At 60.5% G+C, this 18,098-nt stretch overlaps 1 protein-coding gene across 28 annotated transcripts in view; it reads right to left on the bottom strand.

Annotated features, from left to right (window-relative positions):
* Window positions 1-18,098, bottom strand: part of CACNA1G (calcium voltage-gated channel subunit alpha1 G) — a 61,228-nt gene that overhangs the window by 34,460 nt on the left and 8,670 nt on the right. For all 28 annotated transcript variants that reach the window (XM_048224171.2, XM_048224180.2, XM_048224141.2 and 25 more), the window contains exons 5-9: window positions 16,293-16,452; window positions 15,485-15,785; window positions 15,220-15,312; window positions 12,301-13,084; window positions 10,041-10,417 (exon numbers count right to left, since the gene is read on the bottom strand). In XM_048224171.2, coding sequence (XP_048080128.2) covers window positions 10,041-10,417; window positions 12,301-13,084; window positions 15,220-15,312; window positions 15,485-15,785; window positions 16,293-16,452 — 1,715 coding nt within the window. The remainder of the gene's footprint in view (window positions 1-10,040; window positions 10,418-12,300; window positions 13,085-15,219; window positions 15,313-15,484; window positions 15,786-16,292; window positions 16,453-18,098) is intronic.

Raw genomic sequence — 18,098 nt, 5'->3', positions numbered from 1 at the left:
GCTCAGAAGGGGAGAAGCTCTCAGCCTGTGCTTGGATTCTTTCCAACGGCAGCCCCCGAGGGCAGAGCCGGGGTCAGCAGGCAGGGCTGAGAGCCAGCTGTGGCGGCCAGTGTGGCGAGGAGTCCATGGGTCCAGCAGATCCCAAGCAAGTCCTTGCTCCCCCACCTGCAAGTGGGGGCTGGAGGGGGCACGGCCACCTGACCTAGTGAATAGGGTCACAGAGAGATAGGACCTTGGGTCCCTCCGGCATTAGTGCAGTGCAGGTGGTGGGGAAGGGTCGTTGTCAGGGGCAGACAAAGCTCAGGGCTCAGACCCCTCCTGACGAACTGGATCCCCACTCTGTGCTCCCAAGTCCAGTCTGCCAGGGAGCTGTGGTCAGCGAGCCTGCCTCCCTGTCCCTCTGCCGCCCGCCCAGCTGTCCATCCTTGGATTGGATAAAGGTGATAAGCACAGACACACAGGGGGGCTCTTGGGGGGTTCCCAGGCTCGCCCTGTGTCTTACCGCACGCCATCCACACAGCGGCCCTGGCACCCTCGCTTCACAGATGAGCAGAAAGGTCAACAGTTGGTGAATGGCTGGTTCAAAGTCACAGGGCAGGGACAACCAGGGAGTGGGACCCAATCCCAGCTCGTTCTGACCCCTGATAGTACTAGGCAGTCAGGATTCAAACCCACGCCGGGTGACAGCAAGGGGTGTGTGAATCCAGGCACACGGATGGACTGAATTCACGATGTGCCTTCCAAAGTGTGTAAAATTATATTTCACATGAACTTAGATGTATGATTAAAGAACAAGCTGATTTGAAAACACAGCTGAGGTGCACTGACAATGGGTGAATTTTATGACATATAAATGATGCCTCAAAAAAGAGGGCCAAAAATAAAAATAAATAAAACATTTTTAAACAGTAGCTGAAAGCACAGTAGCTTTTGCAATCTTGTATTGACTGCACCAGTGATTCTTAAAAGCACACCCAGCACTGGGTATGTGGAGGGGGTACTCCCAGCACTTCCTGATGAGCCCCCCCGCATCCAAGGGGGTCGCAGCCATCTGTGCCTGATGGCTCTCGGCTCATGGACACCTGCCACCAACCGGCAGCCTCATCAGAAAGACAGCGCGGGGTTCCCCCAAGGCCTGCATCGTAGGTCCCGGTTGAAGGGGTTTTGCTCCAGCAAAACCTGGAGCCCCCGCCTCACCCTCCAGGCAGCTTTGGGACTGGAGCAGCAGGGGGAGAGGAGAATCAGGCGCTATGCCTCAGCCCGCCCTCCGTCTCCCGCGCACTCTCCCTGCACGCACCTCAGGGCGATGCCTATTTCCTCCCGAGGCCCCGGTATCCCCTCTTAATCCATGGGAAAAGGCTCTCCTCCCCTAGACAGTTCTGCCCAAGTTACTAAATTGGAGGCTGGGAATGTTCTGCAAATGCAGGACGAGGACACAGAGACACAATCTTAGCAACACGGTTGCCCCAGGGACCAGGGCCATGATCACAGCCACTGCGGCAGCAAACAGCACCGGAGGGAGCCGACTTCTGCGGGTCCCCTCCCTGGACGCGGCCCTGGCTGATTGCTCCCTCCCAGGATTTCATTTCCTCCCAGGCTCTGAGACAGCCAGGTAAACGGAGGCTCCAAGGGGTGTGGTGACCTGATGGAACTGCTTAGGAAGGTACAGAGCAAGGGCTGCCCGCACTTTCCCCTGCATCTTCCCATACTGCTCACCCCCATCCTCCAAGAGAGACCCCGTGCAGCCGCACCCAGGCCCATCAGCTGGGCACCAGCCCCCTCCCCGACTCACTCCTGCTGCCAGCAGGTCCCTTCTCAGGTCTGGACCGTATCCTCCCTTCTGTTCACAAACATCAAGGCCCTGTGGGGGCTTTTGGGAACTTGAGGCCTGGCAGCCTGAGCTTCTCCCACCGGGGGACCCAGGCTCTTCTCTGGGAAGACCTAACTGTAAATGCCCCATCTCTCAACACTTCCCCTCCCCTCAGCCTGTCACCGCGGAGCAACTGTAACTCCCCATAAGCTCCTCCAGACTTCCCAGCACCAGTACCCCCCTGAAACCCATAGCACCTCCATTGTCCAACCCTTAACAGGCCCACTGTGTGCAGCACACTGGCAATCAAAGCATGGGGTTAAACCGGAGTGTGGGAGGTCTGAGAGCTCTGAGACTCTCCACCTGTGTGACCTTGGGCAGGTCCCTTAACCACTCTGATCCCCAGTGGCCTCTTCTGCTAAGCAGGGTAGCATCACCTCATGGCCAGGCTGCTCGGCAGAAGGCGGGAGTTAAAGACCGTGAAAACACCCAGCCCGGAGCCACGCTCAGGCAGCCCTATGGGCACTGACAGTGATAGCGGGCCTCACACGTGGCAGAACAGAACACCTGCAAGGCTGCAGCAAGCACCACGCTGGGGACAAACACCGGGAGCACCCCAGGAGCTCAAACCCAGCTGAGGCCAGTGTCAGTGCAGAGAAGAACCCCATGGAGGGCATCCCCGACTGATGGCAGCATGAGCCCAGGTGCAGAGAAAGGACTGCACGGAGACCAAGAATCCAGTGGTTCTCCCAGAGAGTGGAAGGGGTCCATGGGGGACACGGCTGCAAGGTCGGCAGGGCCCAGGCAGGATGGCCTTGACTCTGCTCCCCACCCCGGGCTGGGCTTGCCTCTGCCCACAATGCTGCCACTGGGGCTTCGAGGGCAAGGGGAGAGGTGTGCAGAGCGGTGTATTAAGAAGATTAATCTGGCTGCAGCGGTGTCAGCATGCTGACGGCTCGGAGAGACGGAGAGATGGAGACCAATTCAGGGGATACCGCGGCGGTCTGGGCAGGAGGCCTGGGAGCCGGCTCGGGCACACAGGGAAGGCAAGAGGGGAGGACGAGCTGGGCAGCCGCTGAGCAGAGGCTCGGACAAGTCACCCCAGCCCTTCCCAAGCACCCCCACACCCTCAGCTCCTCAGCTCCCACAGCTTCGCTGACCTGGAAATCTCTGCTCCCCAGTTCTGACTCCTTGGCTCACTTCACCTCGGCTTTAGACAGTCCTGCCTGCTGCACCCCCACAGCCGGGAGGGGAGGTCCAGGCGGGGCCTCAGTGATGGGGTAAGGGTCACTGGGACCTCTCCCCTCCTCATCCTCCAAGGGAAGTCAGGAGACACCTGGGTGGCAGGTGGTTTCCAGGAAAGCCCACAGGCTTCCCCATACAGGTCATGGCCTTGCTCTTTGCAGACCCCTGGGAGCTCCACGCAGATCTCCTTCCAGCCCCTCATGCACACTGGACCGGGTGCCCCCTAACCAGGGGCGGCTTTAGCCCCTCCCCACAATCTCCTGCCAGCTCCTCGAAGCGCCCCAAGTAAATGCCCAAGCAGAGTAGGCGCAGGGCACCCCCAGCACTTGCTCATCCCAGGGCCAGCCGACCCGAAGGCCGTGAGACTTCAGCCTCCGAGCTGGGGCCCCTGCCCCTCACCCGCCGGCACCGCCCCTCTGCAGGAGCCCCTGGTGGACCACCGCAAGGCTGCCCTCCGGCCGGGGACTTCAGGGGGCGCCTGCAGGGCCGGCCCCAGCCCAGGGGAGTCCCCACCCCCTCCGCCTCTGCCGTGGCTAAGGAATGGCTGAGTGTCGCTTCGTCACGGGCCTGTGCTGACTGGACAGGGCAATGCCAGCGGGGGGCCTCACGGCAGCTCTCCACCTTCCCTCACCACCCTCTGCTGCAGGGGCGCCACTTCTCCCCGGCTGCAGCTGCTCCAGACCCTCCCCCCTCCCCACGCCCCACGCCCCCCCCATCCTCCCCCGCCCAGTCCCCACTCCCAACCTGGCCCCTGCTGCAGGGGGCTCCACTGCCCTCCCCACAAATAGCTCTGCGACCGGCAGCCTACTCTTCTCTCCTCCCCTCCTCCACCTGCACCTGCGTCCCCCTCCACACACACCCCACACCCCCCGGGCCCCAGTCTTGTCCATCACTTACCCCTGTTTCCCTCACCCCTCCAATCTCCTTTCCTGGCCTCAGAGCAGAAACCCCCCTGTGAGTGCAGGCCCAGTCCCCCCAAACCTCAGGCCGCAGCACCCCAGCTCTCTCCAGACGCTCTTCCAAGCCCCCCTCTTCGCGGATGCCAGGGCAGCACCCGAGCCTGCTGCCGGCCCCACCTGCCAGTGCCCTTGACTTCCCTGACCCACCTCCTGCCCACCTAGGGCTCCTCTCCCGCTGCCTTTCCCCCTGAGTTCAGTCAGACCCACTCTCTCCCCTTGGCCCCCAGCTCCCCGACTCCCACCCCGCAGCTGTCACTGGGGTGTGGACGACATTGCACAAGCTCCCTCAGAGCCCTTGGTTCCTCACCCAGAGAGCAGACCCGCCTGATAGCGTCCCCTAGAGCCCGCGTCCAGCTCAAAGGCAAACCCTCTCACCCCCTCTTCCAAACTGCCCCTTCCCTGACGGCCGGCTCCACCTCCCTCCAGAATTCTGTCTTGGAACCTGGGTGTTATCTAGGGTTTGTGTGGGCCCTCTTCCTTCCCACAGCAGTGCCGGGCCCACAGACCCTGCCAATGGATTTGCTGCCCCCACCCCGTTCCTTCCACCACCACCGTACTTGGGGCCCTCACTGCCTCTGATCTGAGGGACAGAAATAGCCTCTGGGCCCCTCCCTCGACCCTGCCCACTGGCATCCACCGGAATCTCAGGCTTCCTTCCACACCGCGCCCCCGACTCACATCACTCCTGCTCAGACACCTCGGGTGGGGGAGGGGGAGGCACTGACTGTCCTTCAGAGTGTCCCATGCCCCCCTGTGCCCTTCCAGGCCAGGCTGCCCGAATTCCCCTTCATCCTTCCACCGACACCTCTCCGCCCCTTGCCCCGGCTGCCACTCCCGCCTGTCTTTCCAGGACCGCTCTCAAAAGCCACCTCATTTGTGAAGACTTTTTAAGCTCCCACCTGGGTGTAAGCCTCTCTCCTCTGTCCCCAGAAGCCTCCCTTAAGGCATTTGGCATAACCGTCCATGAAGCAGAACTTTTCAGCTAGAACCTAAATTTCTCCGCTGCTTCTAGCTCCGTCCCCCGCCCCCTGCCATTCTGTTCTTCTATTCTAGCGTGCCGAGCACAGGAGGTGTTTGCTGAACTGGGGGAGCCTAGAGCCAGAGGATGCCTGAAGGAATATGAGCACCCCGTTAGCCAGCCGTCTCCAAAAGAGCACCCATGTCCCCCCCCTACATCTGGAGAGACTTTGGAAATCTGGGGCCAGGGCAGCTCTAGAAGGATTTTCCCCCAATGTCCTGCTTGGCTGCAGCGTCCGTTCTTGAGCCAGGGCTCCTCTGTCTGGAGGCCAAGAACTCCTGGAAGGCCCAAGGGATAGGCTTGGGGTGGGAGGTGTCCATAAACCCTTGTCCTCAAAGGCTGCACTTGGGGTGTCCATGCATGTGTGTGTTTTCTGGGGAGAGAGTCCCCGGTTTTCGGCAGGATCCCAAAGGAGTCTGTGAGGGCCCTTGAAGGTACGATCTGCCACATCTGGATTCTCCCCCACCCCCAACCCCACTCCATCCCCAGCTTCCCCCTCCTTGAACAGCTGACCTCACTCACTTATAAATAGAAACCCTCCCTGGACATGTAACTAGAGTGACAGGATGGGTATGAGCAAGGAGCAGAATCATCACTGGCCCTGTCCTCTCTTGGCCGGAGTGGTGGTCCATTCAGGACCCTGGCTCTTTCTCATCTGCAGCCCAGGAGACCGCTGGGCCCCAAGCCTCTCCTCCACCTCACTCTGTTGTCCCTCTTCTAGAAGACGAAGTCAGCCTCTGCCCTCAGCACCCCAGAGCCAGGAGGGGGGTGATTAGGAAGCCCCTGTGCCCCCAAGACCCCTCCCCGCACCCCCCTTCCTCCTGGAGCAGCCTGGCCCCAGGACAGACCCAGGCAGAGGCAGACCCAGAGCTTCGGAGCTCCAGCAACCTGCTAGCTATGGCCTGGGATGTCCCACGGGATGTCTCAAACATCCTGCTCAAGGCCCAGTGCTCCCACCCCAAGCAGGAACCTGGTCTCGTCCTTGCTGCTTCCTTCCCCCACATCTCCAACTGGTGTGGAGTCCTGCAGATCCAGCCAACAGCCAGCTCTCCCTGGCCCTCTTCCCTCCGCTTCCAGGGACAGAGATGCGGGAACTGCCTGGGCCACTGCAGCAGCCCTCTCATCGGCCTCCCTGCCTCCTGGCTCCCCTCCTTGGCTCCAGAGGACTTTTGACAGAACGCAAACCTGCTCCTATCACTGACCTGCTTACAACCTCTTTTGGGAACCTAACGCCTTCAGGAAAAAATCCAAACTCCTTCCTGTGCCTCTCAGGACCTGGCCCTGAATTTTTTTCCAAACCGGTCTCCTGTCACTTGTCCATCCCAGCCCCCACCCAGAGCCCCACTCCTTTGGAACTCCTTACAAATCTCTCGGTTTTGGTGTGCGGTGGATGGTGCCTCTGACCCTCCCCCACATGGTGCCCTCCACGCCCCCCTTCACTGGCTATGCCTTGCTCTTCCTTCAGACTCAGCTCCCAGACCACATCCTGCATGGGGCTCTCCCGGAATGCCTCCTCCAGTCTGGATCCCGGACTACTCCACACATCCCTCTCTGAGCGCCTAGGGCATCAAGTAAATGTGACCTTTCACTTGCTGGTGACCTCTCTGAAAGGAAGGACACAGTGTCCTAGGCCCAGTGTGGGCACATGTCTCTTCCTAACCCCACATTCAGTGACGTCATGTTGCTAGCATTTACACCATGGTAATTGGCAAACGCTATAAACGCCACAAATCAGGATGTTTTCTCCCAACTCCAATGTGCAGGACATGTGTGTGGGATGGATGGATGGATGGATGGATGGATGGATGGATGGATGGACGGATGGACGGAGAGAGAGGAATGGATAAATCACAGTAAGTTCCTTGCTCCATGTTCTGCCCCCTCACAGATGGGGGGCACACACGTGCTTGCCCTCCGTCAGATCACACCTCCATCCTCAAGGCACATGTCCTCAAGTTGCTCCCTCCTCAGTGTCCTGTCTTTGTCCTCCTCACCAGTCCTTCTGGGAGAAACAGTCCTGCCGGTTCTCACCAGCCAGTGGGTTAAGGGATGGGGGAAGCAGGAGGGTGTGGACGGCATGGGTAGGGTGGGGTGTGACAAAAAGGGTGCTTCTTCTGCTGGTAGAGAGGGGCAAGAGGGGTGTCACCATCTCCAGCAGGGAAACTGAGGGGTAAGGTAGGTGACAGTGGGAGAGGACAAGCCTGAGCAGGGCAGCAGCAATGGGCAAGAAAGAGGGCTGGGCTCCTTGCTGGGGAAGGACACAATACCAGGATCGATGGACACAACCCCCTCGTTCAGGGTGCTGCAGGGACACCTCGTTGCCTGTCGGCATGTGCTGCCACTCTCCCCCAGGCTCTCTTCCTCCCGTGGCTCCTCCTCCCCTGCTGGGAGGCTGCATCTGAGCCTGTGTCCCCAGCCCTGCCCTGCATGTCCTCGTCTGCATCTGGGCCTCGCTCTCTGTCATCAGCTCTCTCTCCCCATCTCTCTGTCTCCGTCACCCCTATGTCTCTATGCCTCCATCTGTCCTCATCTCCTCCCCGAGTGCCCATCTCCCCCTCCCTATCTAGGTCCCTCGCGTCCCTGCATCTCGGTCCCCCCATCTTGATGCCTGCCTCTGTCCCCACAAGTCTCCGCCTTGCCCTCTGAGATCCTCTCTCCTGGTCTCCGTCACCCCCTCTGTGTCTCTGTCTCTCAGCCCCCGCATCTCCTGACTCCCTGGCCTGCTCCCCTCAGCCTGCTCAGATTCCGAGGCACAGGCAGCAGGAGGGCAGGACGGCAGGACGTTCCCGCCGCCGCAGTGCCGGTGAGCACAGGGCCATGGCTGCCTCTAGGATTTCTCAGCACCCTGGAGCCTGAGGCCGCCAGGCAGCAGTCCCTCATCTGCCCGGCCTGCTGGGGACTCCCACTCACCCCCGTGGGGCCCGTAGCAGCCAGGTACGCGGACGGACTCCTCCCTGGAGCAGACACTGTAGCACCACGGAGTGGGGACTCCCTGCGGCTGAGGGCCTGGTGGGGGGTGTGCCCTGCTTTCCTCAGGAACTTGGGCAAGGGGAGGCTGCAGGCGCCCCGACCGATGCCCTTTACTTCCTCCCCTAGGGGGTATCCTCCTTGACGTCTAACTGAAAGGCTGCTTGCTGCCGCTTCAGCCAGCCCTTCGTCTCTGTGACTCAGCTTCTCCCCAGCCCAGCCAGAGCCTCCACCAGCAGCCTCCGCCGGCGCGGACTGCGGGGTGCAGCACCCCCGAGGGGGATGGACCTCGGACCTCCCTGGCCAGAACTGGGGTGAGGGAGGGAAGGCTGGGGTTCAGAGTTATGGGAGGTGAGGGCGGCCACCGCCTGGGTGCTCACAGCGGAACGGGCCGCCCCCAGCAGCCTGGCAGAGTGGAGCACCTCTTCCCAGGAGGCTGGCTGGGCGGGCATGTGCACACACACCCACGCCCCGGGCGCCCAGACACAACACGCTCACCGCAGTGCCGTGCTCCCCACCTGCTGGCACTGCGGCTGGTGTCCTGCCCCCTCCTTGCACCTCACCTCCCAGAAGAGGGAATCGCTCAGAGCCACCTGGTGGGGGGAGCGTGGAGGCTAGAGGAAGGGGCGCCAACACGGTGTGATGGTGCTGGAGGAGGGGCTGGGGCTGGGGCGCATCTGGCTGGACAGGGCAGCCGGGTTAGGAGCTGAGTGGTGAGACGCAAAAGGAGCAGAGGTCAGCAGAGTGGGGGAGGGGGCTCGGATCCCTCTGAGAAGTGAACATCTCACATCAGCTCCAGGCCTGGCTTGGCGCTATGCTCCTCAGCCTCGCCCCAGACCCTCCCCCACCCTCCCCCACGAGAAGCACCTAGCCGCTGTTGCCAGCCCCTTTGCCACTCCTCCACGGCACCGTCATACCAGGGGCTGGGCAAGTGCATTCCCTTGCCTGACCAGGAAAGGTCAGGTTCCGGAAGTCCAGTCCCCTGCCTGAGCCTCAGGGAGGCAGGAACACCCGGGAAAGAGCACAGAAGGGCCTGTGGTGGCAGCACGTGCTGACTGTACCCCCCCCCCCCACTTTTCCAAGAATCAGCCAAAGGGGTGACCTAGACACTGGGGCAAGGGGCTGCCTTTTGGAAGGAACCCCCATGGGGCCTGCTCCCACCCCTAATCAGTTTGGGCGGTTGAGGGCAGTGGGGTCCCCAGTCCACCCTTCGTGTCCTCACACAGCTCTGGGAGTGAGAACAGCCTTCTTCCGCTCAGCCCAGATCCCCTTGCTTGCAGCCATCGGCCCCACAAAACAAGCCTGCTCCCTCTTCCACATGACAGCCCTTCAAATATTTGAAGACAGCTCGCCTGTCCCCGCTGAGCCTCCTCTTCTCCTGACTAAACATCCCGGTTCTTAGAACGATCCCTCAAACGCAATGGTTTCAAGTCTCTTCACCATGCTGGGCGTTCTCATCCAGCCAGCCGCCCCACTCACAGCAAGGCTCCTGGAGCGGAGGCCGGTGGCAGATGGCCTCCCTCCCCACCGGACAGGCCTCAGCTCCACCCAGGCGCAGCCACCAACCCTCTCCTTCTCACCCCTACCGAGCTCCAGTCGGTCACACCCCCAAATACTCAGTCAGGTGAAGGCTGGGGGGCCCAGCACTGGGCTAGGGGATCCCCCAACACCTTCTCTCCCCTCTGTACCTTCTCCAAAGACCCAAATCTCTTCCAATGACTTGTCCCTCCAGAGAGGCCCTACCCACGTCTGATGCTCACCACTCACTCATCCTTCAAAGCCCACCTCCTCTGAGCAGCCTTCCCAGATAGAACACCCCCAGCTCAGATCCTGCCCTTGCCTTGGGCGACCTCCATACGCAGAAACTGTGTGACATTCACTGGTTTTCACCCTCCGGAGTCCCCACACTTTGGTGGGTCTCCCTCCTGTCCTACCCGCCATCAGGCTCACGGCAAGCAGAAGAAACTGGAAACAGGGGCCGGAGGGGAGGAAGGCAGAGGGCCACCAGCCCCAGGGACCACGCCCTTGCCCACGCCCCTACCTGTTCGTGGTACTCGATGCCCATGCTGAGTGTGTTGACCAGGATAGCAATCATGATTCCCCGACCGAAGTACTTGCTGTCCACAATCTTCCGGAAGGTGTCACAGATGAGCCTCCAGAAGGCCAGCACAGAGTTGGGCTCCACATCCAGCCCCAGGCTCCGGCGGCGCCGGCTGTGGGGGTCCCGGAGATCACCGCGCTGGGCGTCCTGTGGGAGCTCGTACACCGCCTCACTGTCTGAGTCGGGCATCTCATGGCCGGCGAGCTCCACCTGCCCTGCCCCCGCCCGGGAGCAGTAGGGGCAGCTGTCCGGGCCACAGGCTCCACTGTCTGCCTTCAAGCAAGGGCTAGAGATCTTGCAAGAGCTTTGGCACGTGCCTAGGACAGGAGGGTAGAGGTTAGAGGCTCCTGGGTTTCTTACGTGGGGCAGCCCTTCCCGCAAGTTTGGAGTTCTTTCAATGACAGGGGTGCTACCCACTTAGCGGGCCAGGGACACTGAACGCCCTGCAGTGTGGGCAGTCCTGGGCAACAGAACACCCCCAAATGCTAGTAACATTCCCCTGACAGTCACTGCTGGGGGTCCCAGGGTTTGGCAGGTGGCCTTGACGTCCCCTGAGGTCCTGGGCAGCTCCCCTGTCCGAGGAGCCTTCAGCAAGGAGACTAGACCAGCCCTCCTTCCCAGGAAAGCCAGCCCCGCACCGACACTGCTCCGAGCAGCCTTTCCCAAGGCTCCTTAAGACACACACCCACAGATTCGTGCTCATGGACATCCACACCCAGACACACCCACACGTGCACTGAACACACACTCGTGTGCACATGTACTATGTACATAGACGTACCATTTGCGAGCCACACTTACCTATACAGCCAAACACACGTGTGCACAGACACGAGCACGTTATATAACACGCATGTGCTAGGCATGTGCACACGCGAGCATGTGTATGGACCAGAGCACCCCGCTGGTGTGCACACACACGTAACTGCACGTATCAGACACGTGTGTGCACGCACGCAGGAACGCTAAACGTGTGCGTGCATGTGCACACATACACGCACTGCACACCTTCATGCACACACACACACCAGGCCGCACACACCCACGCGCACAGTGACCTGTCCCAAGACACCAATGTCCATTGAAATCGGGCTTGGATCATAGAATCTGAGCGCTGGAGGGAAGCTCAGAGGGCGCCCAGGAAAGCACGCCGGGCGAGGGGCAGGCACCTCGCTCAGGGCCCGGCCCCAGGAAGCACCCAAAACGCTTCTCCTTCTGACTGCACCCAGGACCGCGGCCCCAGCCCTGCCTGCTACACAGGAGGGAACTAAAGCACGCGTGCGTGGGACTGGCTTCCGTCCCACGGCAAGGTGGCCGGAAAGCTGGCACACGAGCCCTTCGCACGGCGTTCTGTGACGGCACCTTCCTGTCCCGGCCCACGTTCCCGCATGACATCCCACTCATATCCCACTGCTCCCACGTGCCACATCCTTCCTGAAACACAGGCCCTGGGCTTCGGCTACAGTGACTCTGTCTTTGGGGGAGGGCCCGCCACCCCTGTCTGACAGCGGGGGGGACGCCCACAGGCAACGAGTGTCTCACTTCCCCTGTGATACCGGGTGTTCCTCCCACCTGACTAACAGCCCCCTGAGGATTTGCTGCTCTAGGCTCCCGGTCTCCCCGAGGGGAGCCAATGAAACTCATGTTTCCTGGAGTCTCCTTAGCGTGGGGCATGATGCCGGCCACGGTCACACACCATGCCCCCTCGGGGCCTCGGGGCCAGACGGCCCTGAGTTCACCCCTCACCAATGGTACAATCTTGGGCCAGCAAGTCAGGCAACCTCTCCGGGCCTCCTTTTTCTCATTGGGACAACGGGCACAATAAGAACGCTTATCATCTAGACTGTTGAGAGGTTCCTGTGGGATTGTGCCTGCAAGGCACGTGACAGGCACAGACCAGTCGGTCAACAACTGTCAGGTCTTCTTGCAAACAGCGTGGAGCGGAGCATACAGCAGGTGCCCATGCTGTGGTAGTTTTTGTTCTCATTACGATGCAAGAATGAAGATTCCCATTTGAAAGGGTGAGAAACTCAGGGCTCAAAGAAGCTACGACGGGACTGATTGAAGGTCCCAAGACCTCGAGTGGCAGAGTCGGAATCAGGGGCCAGAACTTCGGATGTCAGGCCCCCAGTCCTCTCTGGGACACCACCCGGCCCCTCGGCCAGGGGCCCCAGCATGCACCCCCCCCCCCCCTTCTCACCTGTGCTCTGTGTCTCCAGCAGCTTGTGCATGGAGCTGTAAGGCCCGGGCGGGATGTTGAGGCTGGTGAGCGTGGGTGGTCCAGAGGTGGGGGCCGCCTCCACTAGCGCCTTCTCCTTCAGCATCTCGGGTGCAGGGCTGGCGTGTACAGTGGGGTACACCTTCCCGCTGCCCACAGTCCTGCCTGATGCCTCAGATGGTGACCTGGGAGGGGGTGCCTGGCAGCGGACCGGCTCCAGGTGGCAGTCGGCATGGTAGAAGCTATGCACAGATTCTGCGCCCCCCGGAGGGCCCCCCGAGAGGGCGGGCGTCGAGGGCGGTGGCAGCATGAGCCGGCGGGACCCACCGGCATCCCGGTCCTGAATCTCCGGGCTGGCCCGGGGGGCCCGCAGCGTCCCGTTGCCCAGGTGGTAGTGGTGGTGGTGATGGTGGTGATGATGAACCAGGTGGTGGACGGACGGACGGCGGTGGGAGCGAGAGCAGCTCCCGCCGGGCTGGGGCTCCTGGCCTCCGCGGGGCACGGGGCTACTCAGCAGGCCGGCCCGCACGCCCGCTGCCCGGGAGACCTGGGCCAGCCTGCGGGCCGCTTTCCGGAGGATGTACACCAGGTACTTGAGCAGCTCCTCGTAGCAGCTGCCTGGCTCGGAGAAGCTGGCCAGGGTGCTGGCGTTGGACAGGAACCGCACGCGCTGCTCCCGCATCAGCTGGCTTTCCCGCTGCTTGGTCTCTGAGAACTGCGTGGCAATCACCACCAGGCACAGGTTGATCATGAAGAAGGAGCCCACCTGTTGGGGTGGGGACAGGAAGAGGAGATGTCCTGAAGAAAAGGGCACTGCGGGGCCAGTTGACGCATCCCAAGCGCTTCCTACGGTGCCAGGCGCTGGGCTCAGTTACTGTCCAAGCATGATCTCATTTCATTCTTGTGACAGTCTCCAGAGGTGACACCTTTATAACCTCCGTCTGACAGGTGAGGAAAGAGGCTCAGAGAGGTCAAGGCATTTGCCCAAGATCAGTCAGCTAACGCCCAGCGAAGCTGAGACTTGAACCATGCGCTATGGAATTCCAAGGCATTGTTATTGATCGTGATGGTATCCTGCAAGGATTTCTCCCGAACTTCCTGCCCCTACCCATGGCCAGCCATGGAGATTCTGAGCACCCCTCCCCAGTTCCCATTAGGAGCAGAGAAGGCTGTAGAGATGAATGCAATCTTGGGGACGTGGGATTCTCACGTTGGGTTGAGCCTTTGAGGTCTTGGCAAAAACACTGTTCCCAAGACTCCTGAATTTCGTCCCACTTTCAGCTGCACAACCTTGGGTGAGACCCTCAACCATGGGGCCTCACTATCCTCCTGACTGTTGGCCTGTATCTTCTTTCCTGGCGCCTCTCCCCTCCCCCAGCCAGGTGATGGGCTGAACCCCAATCCCTGCAGACTAGTCAAGCTGCTGCCCTGACTTGCTCACCCTCCCTCGTTCCTGTCCCTGTGCCTCAGTTTCTCTAGGACTCCGGGATGGCCATCGCTGGGACAACAATCCAGAACGAAGGAAATGAATATTTATGGTGACGAAGCGGATTTTTTTTTCTAGATTGTGTCCTAGTAATTATGATAATTAGTTTCACTAATATGATTCCAGAGAGCTGTTTGGAAGATTTTTCACGGGTTGTGTGGGTGGAAACTAGGCCCCTTACCACCCTGTCTGCTTCCTTCCCCTCCCCCAAGCCCAGGAAGAGAAACATACTGAAAAGACCACGCTTCCCAGAGGTGCTGGCCTCCCTGCCCCCCTGGGGATGGTGGGGGATGGGAATAGGTGCCAAACCTGGCCCCTCTTCCCCATGCAGGGGCAGGAGGGGGTGGCCTGGAGGACTGGTTCTTTCCCAGGACCTACCCTCTGCCTCTCACCGAGAGCTGCCTTAGTCTGTCTCCACCTGTCTCCGGAGTTTGCCCTAGGTCCTGAGTTGATCTCAATCTGTCTTCAGCTCTGTCTCTCAATATCTGTCCCTCTCTCTGGCTCTGTCACTGGCCTCTTGGTAACCTGGAGAAGGGCTGGATGTGGAGCCCATAGCCTGGGGTTGAATTCCCTCTGAAGCTCAGAGTGCTTGTTTAGGAGATGCCCTCCCCCCTCCCCGAGCCACCCGACCTCACAGGGGACTGCCAGGATTTAGCGGGCATCAGCCAGGTCAATCCATGGCAGACGCGGAGCCCATGGCGGGATCAGACAAACAAGGAAACATGGGTTTCCTCTCTGTAAAATGGAGATGATAACGGGATCGCGGCAAGGATTAAAGGCCCAGCCCATGAAAAGTGCGGAGAGCAGTACTGGTGCATAGCAAGTGCTCAATACGTATTAGCTGCAAGGAGTAGCAGTTCAGTTATGAGCCAGGAATGCTAGGGATGACAGCTCTAAAATGGTGTGACGCTTGCCTCTGTCTTCTGCCCTCGTGAAGCCTTGCAACTTCTGAGCTGGAAGGAACGAGAGGCCGGGCAGTGTCTCTCAACACTGGATGCCAGGGATTCTGGGCGGTACACTCCTGTGTTTGCAGGACTGTCGTTTCGGGATGTTTACCATCTCTCCCCAACCCCCAACCAAATGCTAGTAGTGCTCCCCTAGACCTCATGAAAAACAGGACCACCCTTTGGTATTTCCAAATGCCCCCTTGGTCAAGAATCACCCATTTTAGTGATGAAGAAACAGAGCCCTAGGGTGGGACTGGGGGGCTCACGGGGACTGACTTGCCCAAGGTACTAAGCGATGGGACCAAGCCTTGACCTTGAATTTCCTCCTGACTCCTCACGACCGGTGCCCTCTGTGCCTGAGTCTCTGTGGGACCTGTCCTGAGACCAAGCTAGCCTTCCCCTCTCTGGACTCCCCCCACCTGTTTCCCCAGGATCCCCCTTCCCACAGGGGCCCAAGGAATCACTCACGATGATGAGGAGGATGAAGTAGATGAAATTGTAGAAGGAATGAGCATCCATCACGAAGTACATGATGTCGACCCAGCCCTCCAGCGTGATGACCTGGGGAGGACACAGAGGGACAGGCTGACTCGGCGGGGGGCATCCCCAAAGCCTCCTGCGGTCTCCTTAGAGGCCCCGGCCCCCTCCCAGCCCTGAGGACGACCACTCCGAGGCTGGACTGCGTCCGGACGCTTGCGTCCTGGGGAATGTCCCAGTGCCCAGGCTGTCCCACCTGGAAGATGGCAATCCAGGCATAGCCGATGTTGTCGAAGTTGATGGCGCCCTTGAAGGGGTTGTGCTCCCCTGCGGAGCAGTTGGTGTAGTACTGGTTCCAGTTGACGCAGGTGGTGTTGCTGGAGCTGTTGTAGGCCTCATAGTCCAGGCCGCAGGGGGGGCCGCCGCCGCCCTCCCCGCGCAGCGTGGGCACACTCCTGCACGAGCGCATGCCGTTCTCCCGCGGCTGGGAGCAGATGAAGGGGTTCTCGTCCTCGTTCTCCGTCTGGTAATAGCGCTCCAGGTCCACGCTCAGGGGGCTGCAGGGGGGACAGGGAGGAGCTGGGAGCAGGGGTCTCCAGGGAGAGGTCCCAGGAAGGATGAGCTGCATGGGCGCAGTGAGACCTGCAGGGTGAGTAGGGCAGGAACGAGAGTCGGGCACGCATCGGGCAGGGGCAGGGATGTGTGGGTGTGGGTTGGAGGGCACCGGGACTGTGCGGACAGAGTGTGAGATTCCAGAGTGGCGATGAGGGAAGGTTATGCCCTAAAGTGATGCTTTTCCAACGTGGCCGCACATCAGGCTCGCGGCGGATCTTGTAAGGGTCCCCACGGCCATGCTGAACCCCAGGCTGATGAAATCAGAGCCTGTAGGGGGACCCAGGCCCCAGGAATTTTTTTTTAATTCCCCAAGTGACTCCATTGTGTAGCCGAGTTTGAGAACCAGACATGTCACCAATGTGAAAACAGCAAGGTCAACGGCAACAAGGACTGAGGCAGCTCCCAGCCCCACCCCCTCCCAGGCCACCCCCATCCCAGGCGACACTCACAGGCTGAAGTTCTCCGGCAGGAAGCACCGGTTACGAAGCAGCCCTGCCCACAGCTGGACGCCAACGATGCCGAAGATGAAGAAGACGAAGAAACAGAGGAGCAGGACGTTGCCCAGCATGGGCAGGGTGTCCAGCAGCAGTGTGACAAGGATACGCATGCCTGTGGGGGCAGAAGCCACGCTGGGGGTGCCAGGCTGGCCGGGCCCAGCAGCACTCCCACAGGGGGCCCGTCGGGCTTTCCGGGGCTGAGAGGCCTGGCTCAAGCTGGAGGGGAGACCAACAGACACCCTCTAACTCCACAGGCAGGCCTAGCCTCCTAGCCCCTGCCCGCTACCCCTCTCGGCCCATCCCTATCCATCAACCCACAGTACCACCGAGGATGAGCCAGCGTGATCAAGGGTTCCAAAGCTCCTCTCCCTTGCACGCACCCCACCTAACTGCCCACGTCATCTCAGCTTACAGGAGAGGATCGAGGAGGCTCAGAGGACTGCCATGACTTGTCTGGTATCACAGAGCTGCCCAGCGCTCTGCTTCTGGACCCCACCTCCCAACACACACATACACACACACACACACACACACACACACACACACACACACACACATTCTCTTCTTCCTTCTCTCACCCGGCACAGTCACCCGACCTTTCTAAGTCATCTGTTATCACCACTGCATTGGGGAAACTGAGGCAGAGAATGCCAGGAGGAATGTCAGCAAGGAAGGTTCTGAGCCCCCTGCCGAGTCCATTCTCTGTTGGCACAGATCCTCACATCCGAGGCGAGGAGACACAAGGCCATCTTTCAAGTGGCCATCAATTAACAAGTCCCTCTGCAGGGAAAGCCGCCACAGCCCCGTCCCCCTCTCCCCAAGGCCTGTTGGAGATACTGCCCTCCCTCCTCACTCCAGGTCCAGGGCCCCATCACCCCACATGGTCTGAACCAGCCCCAGGCCACCCAGCCCTTGTTAAGCACACAGACCTCTAATGGCTGGTTTTGACCCCGAAGCGCCACTCATGGCCCCTGCCCCTCCAAGGAAAAAGCTTCTAGGCAGCAGCTAATTAACCCTCCCGGTGCCTGTGACCGTCCTGCCTGGCCTTTCCCGCCTGGCCTTCTCACTCAGTCCCTCACCGCCCTCCTCCAGCCCCAGCCTCCTTCGGCTCCTCTGTGTTCCAACTGAGATCAATTCCTCAGGGTTTGCATTAAGGGAATTACACCGGTGGTTAGACAGAGGCCTATAAATCTGCCAGCCGTCACCTGGGGTGGGAGAGGGAGCGGCAGCACGCACACCCCTCGTCTGGAGTGCCTGTGAACACTGCCGCCCCAACGCCCGGAGGACACACTGAGCAGCTCTGCCCACCCGAAGGCAGCCGCGTCTCATACACACGCGCACACACGCACGCACGCACGACACAGGGGGCTGCCGCTACACCAGGCACAGAGCCCCAGAAACATGCCCCTACCCCCCCGACTCCTGGGGACTGCAGTGGACACCATTTGCAGCCTATGTAGGTTGGGGAGCTGCAAAGGGGGCCTGAGCAGGGGTGGGGGGGGCAGGATGTAGGGGGAGCTCGAGCTGCCAAAGCTTGGCTGGCTCAGGAAACCAATGCGGTTTAATTTAGATAATGGTCCCGCAGTCGGTTGCGGCAGCGGGTTGGAAGAGGATGGGAAGGAGGAAGGGGACACCGGCGGAGGGTGAGACACGGAGTGGCCTTGTCTGGAGAGAAGTCATGCTCGGGGAGGCCGATACGGTCTCACCCATGAGAGCCCGCCTGCGTTAGAGGCTGTTCTAGCTAGAAAAGGCCGTTAC

Source organism: Ursus arctos, unplaced genomic scaffold (genome assembly GCF_023065955.2).
Source record: "Ursus arctos isolate Adak ecotype North America unplaced genomic scaffold, UrsArc2.0 scaffold_24, whole genome shotgun sequence".
Lineage (NCBI taxonomy): Eukaryota > Metazoa > Chordata > Mammalia > Carnivora > Ursidae > Ursus > Ursus arctos.
The sequence above is the reverse complement of the archived record's forward strand: the minus strand, read 5'-3'. Positions and strand labels throughout refer to the sequence as shown.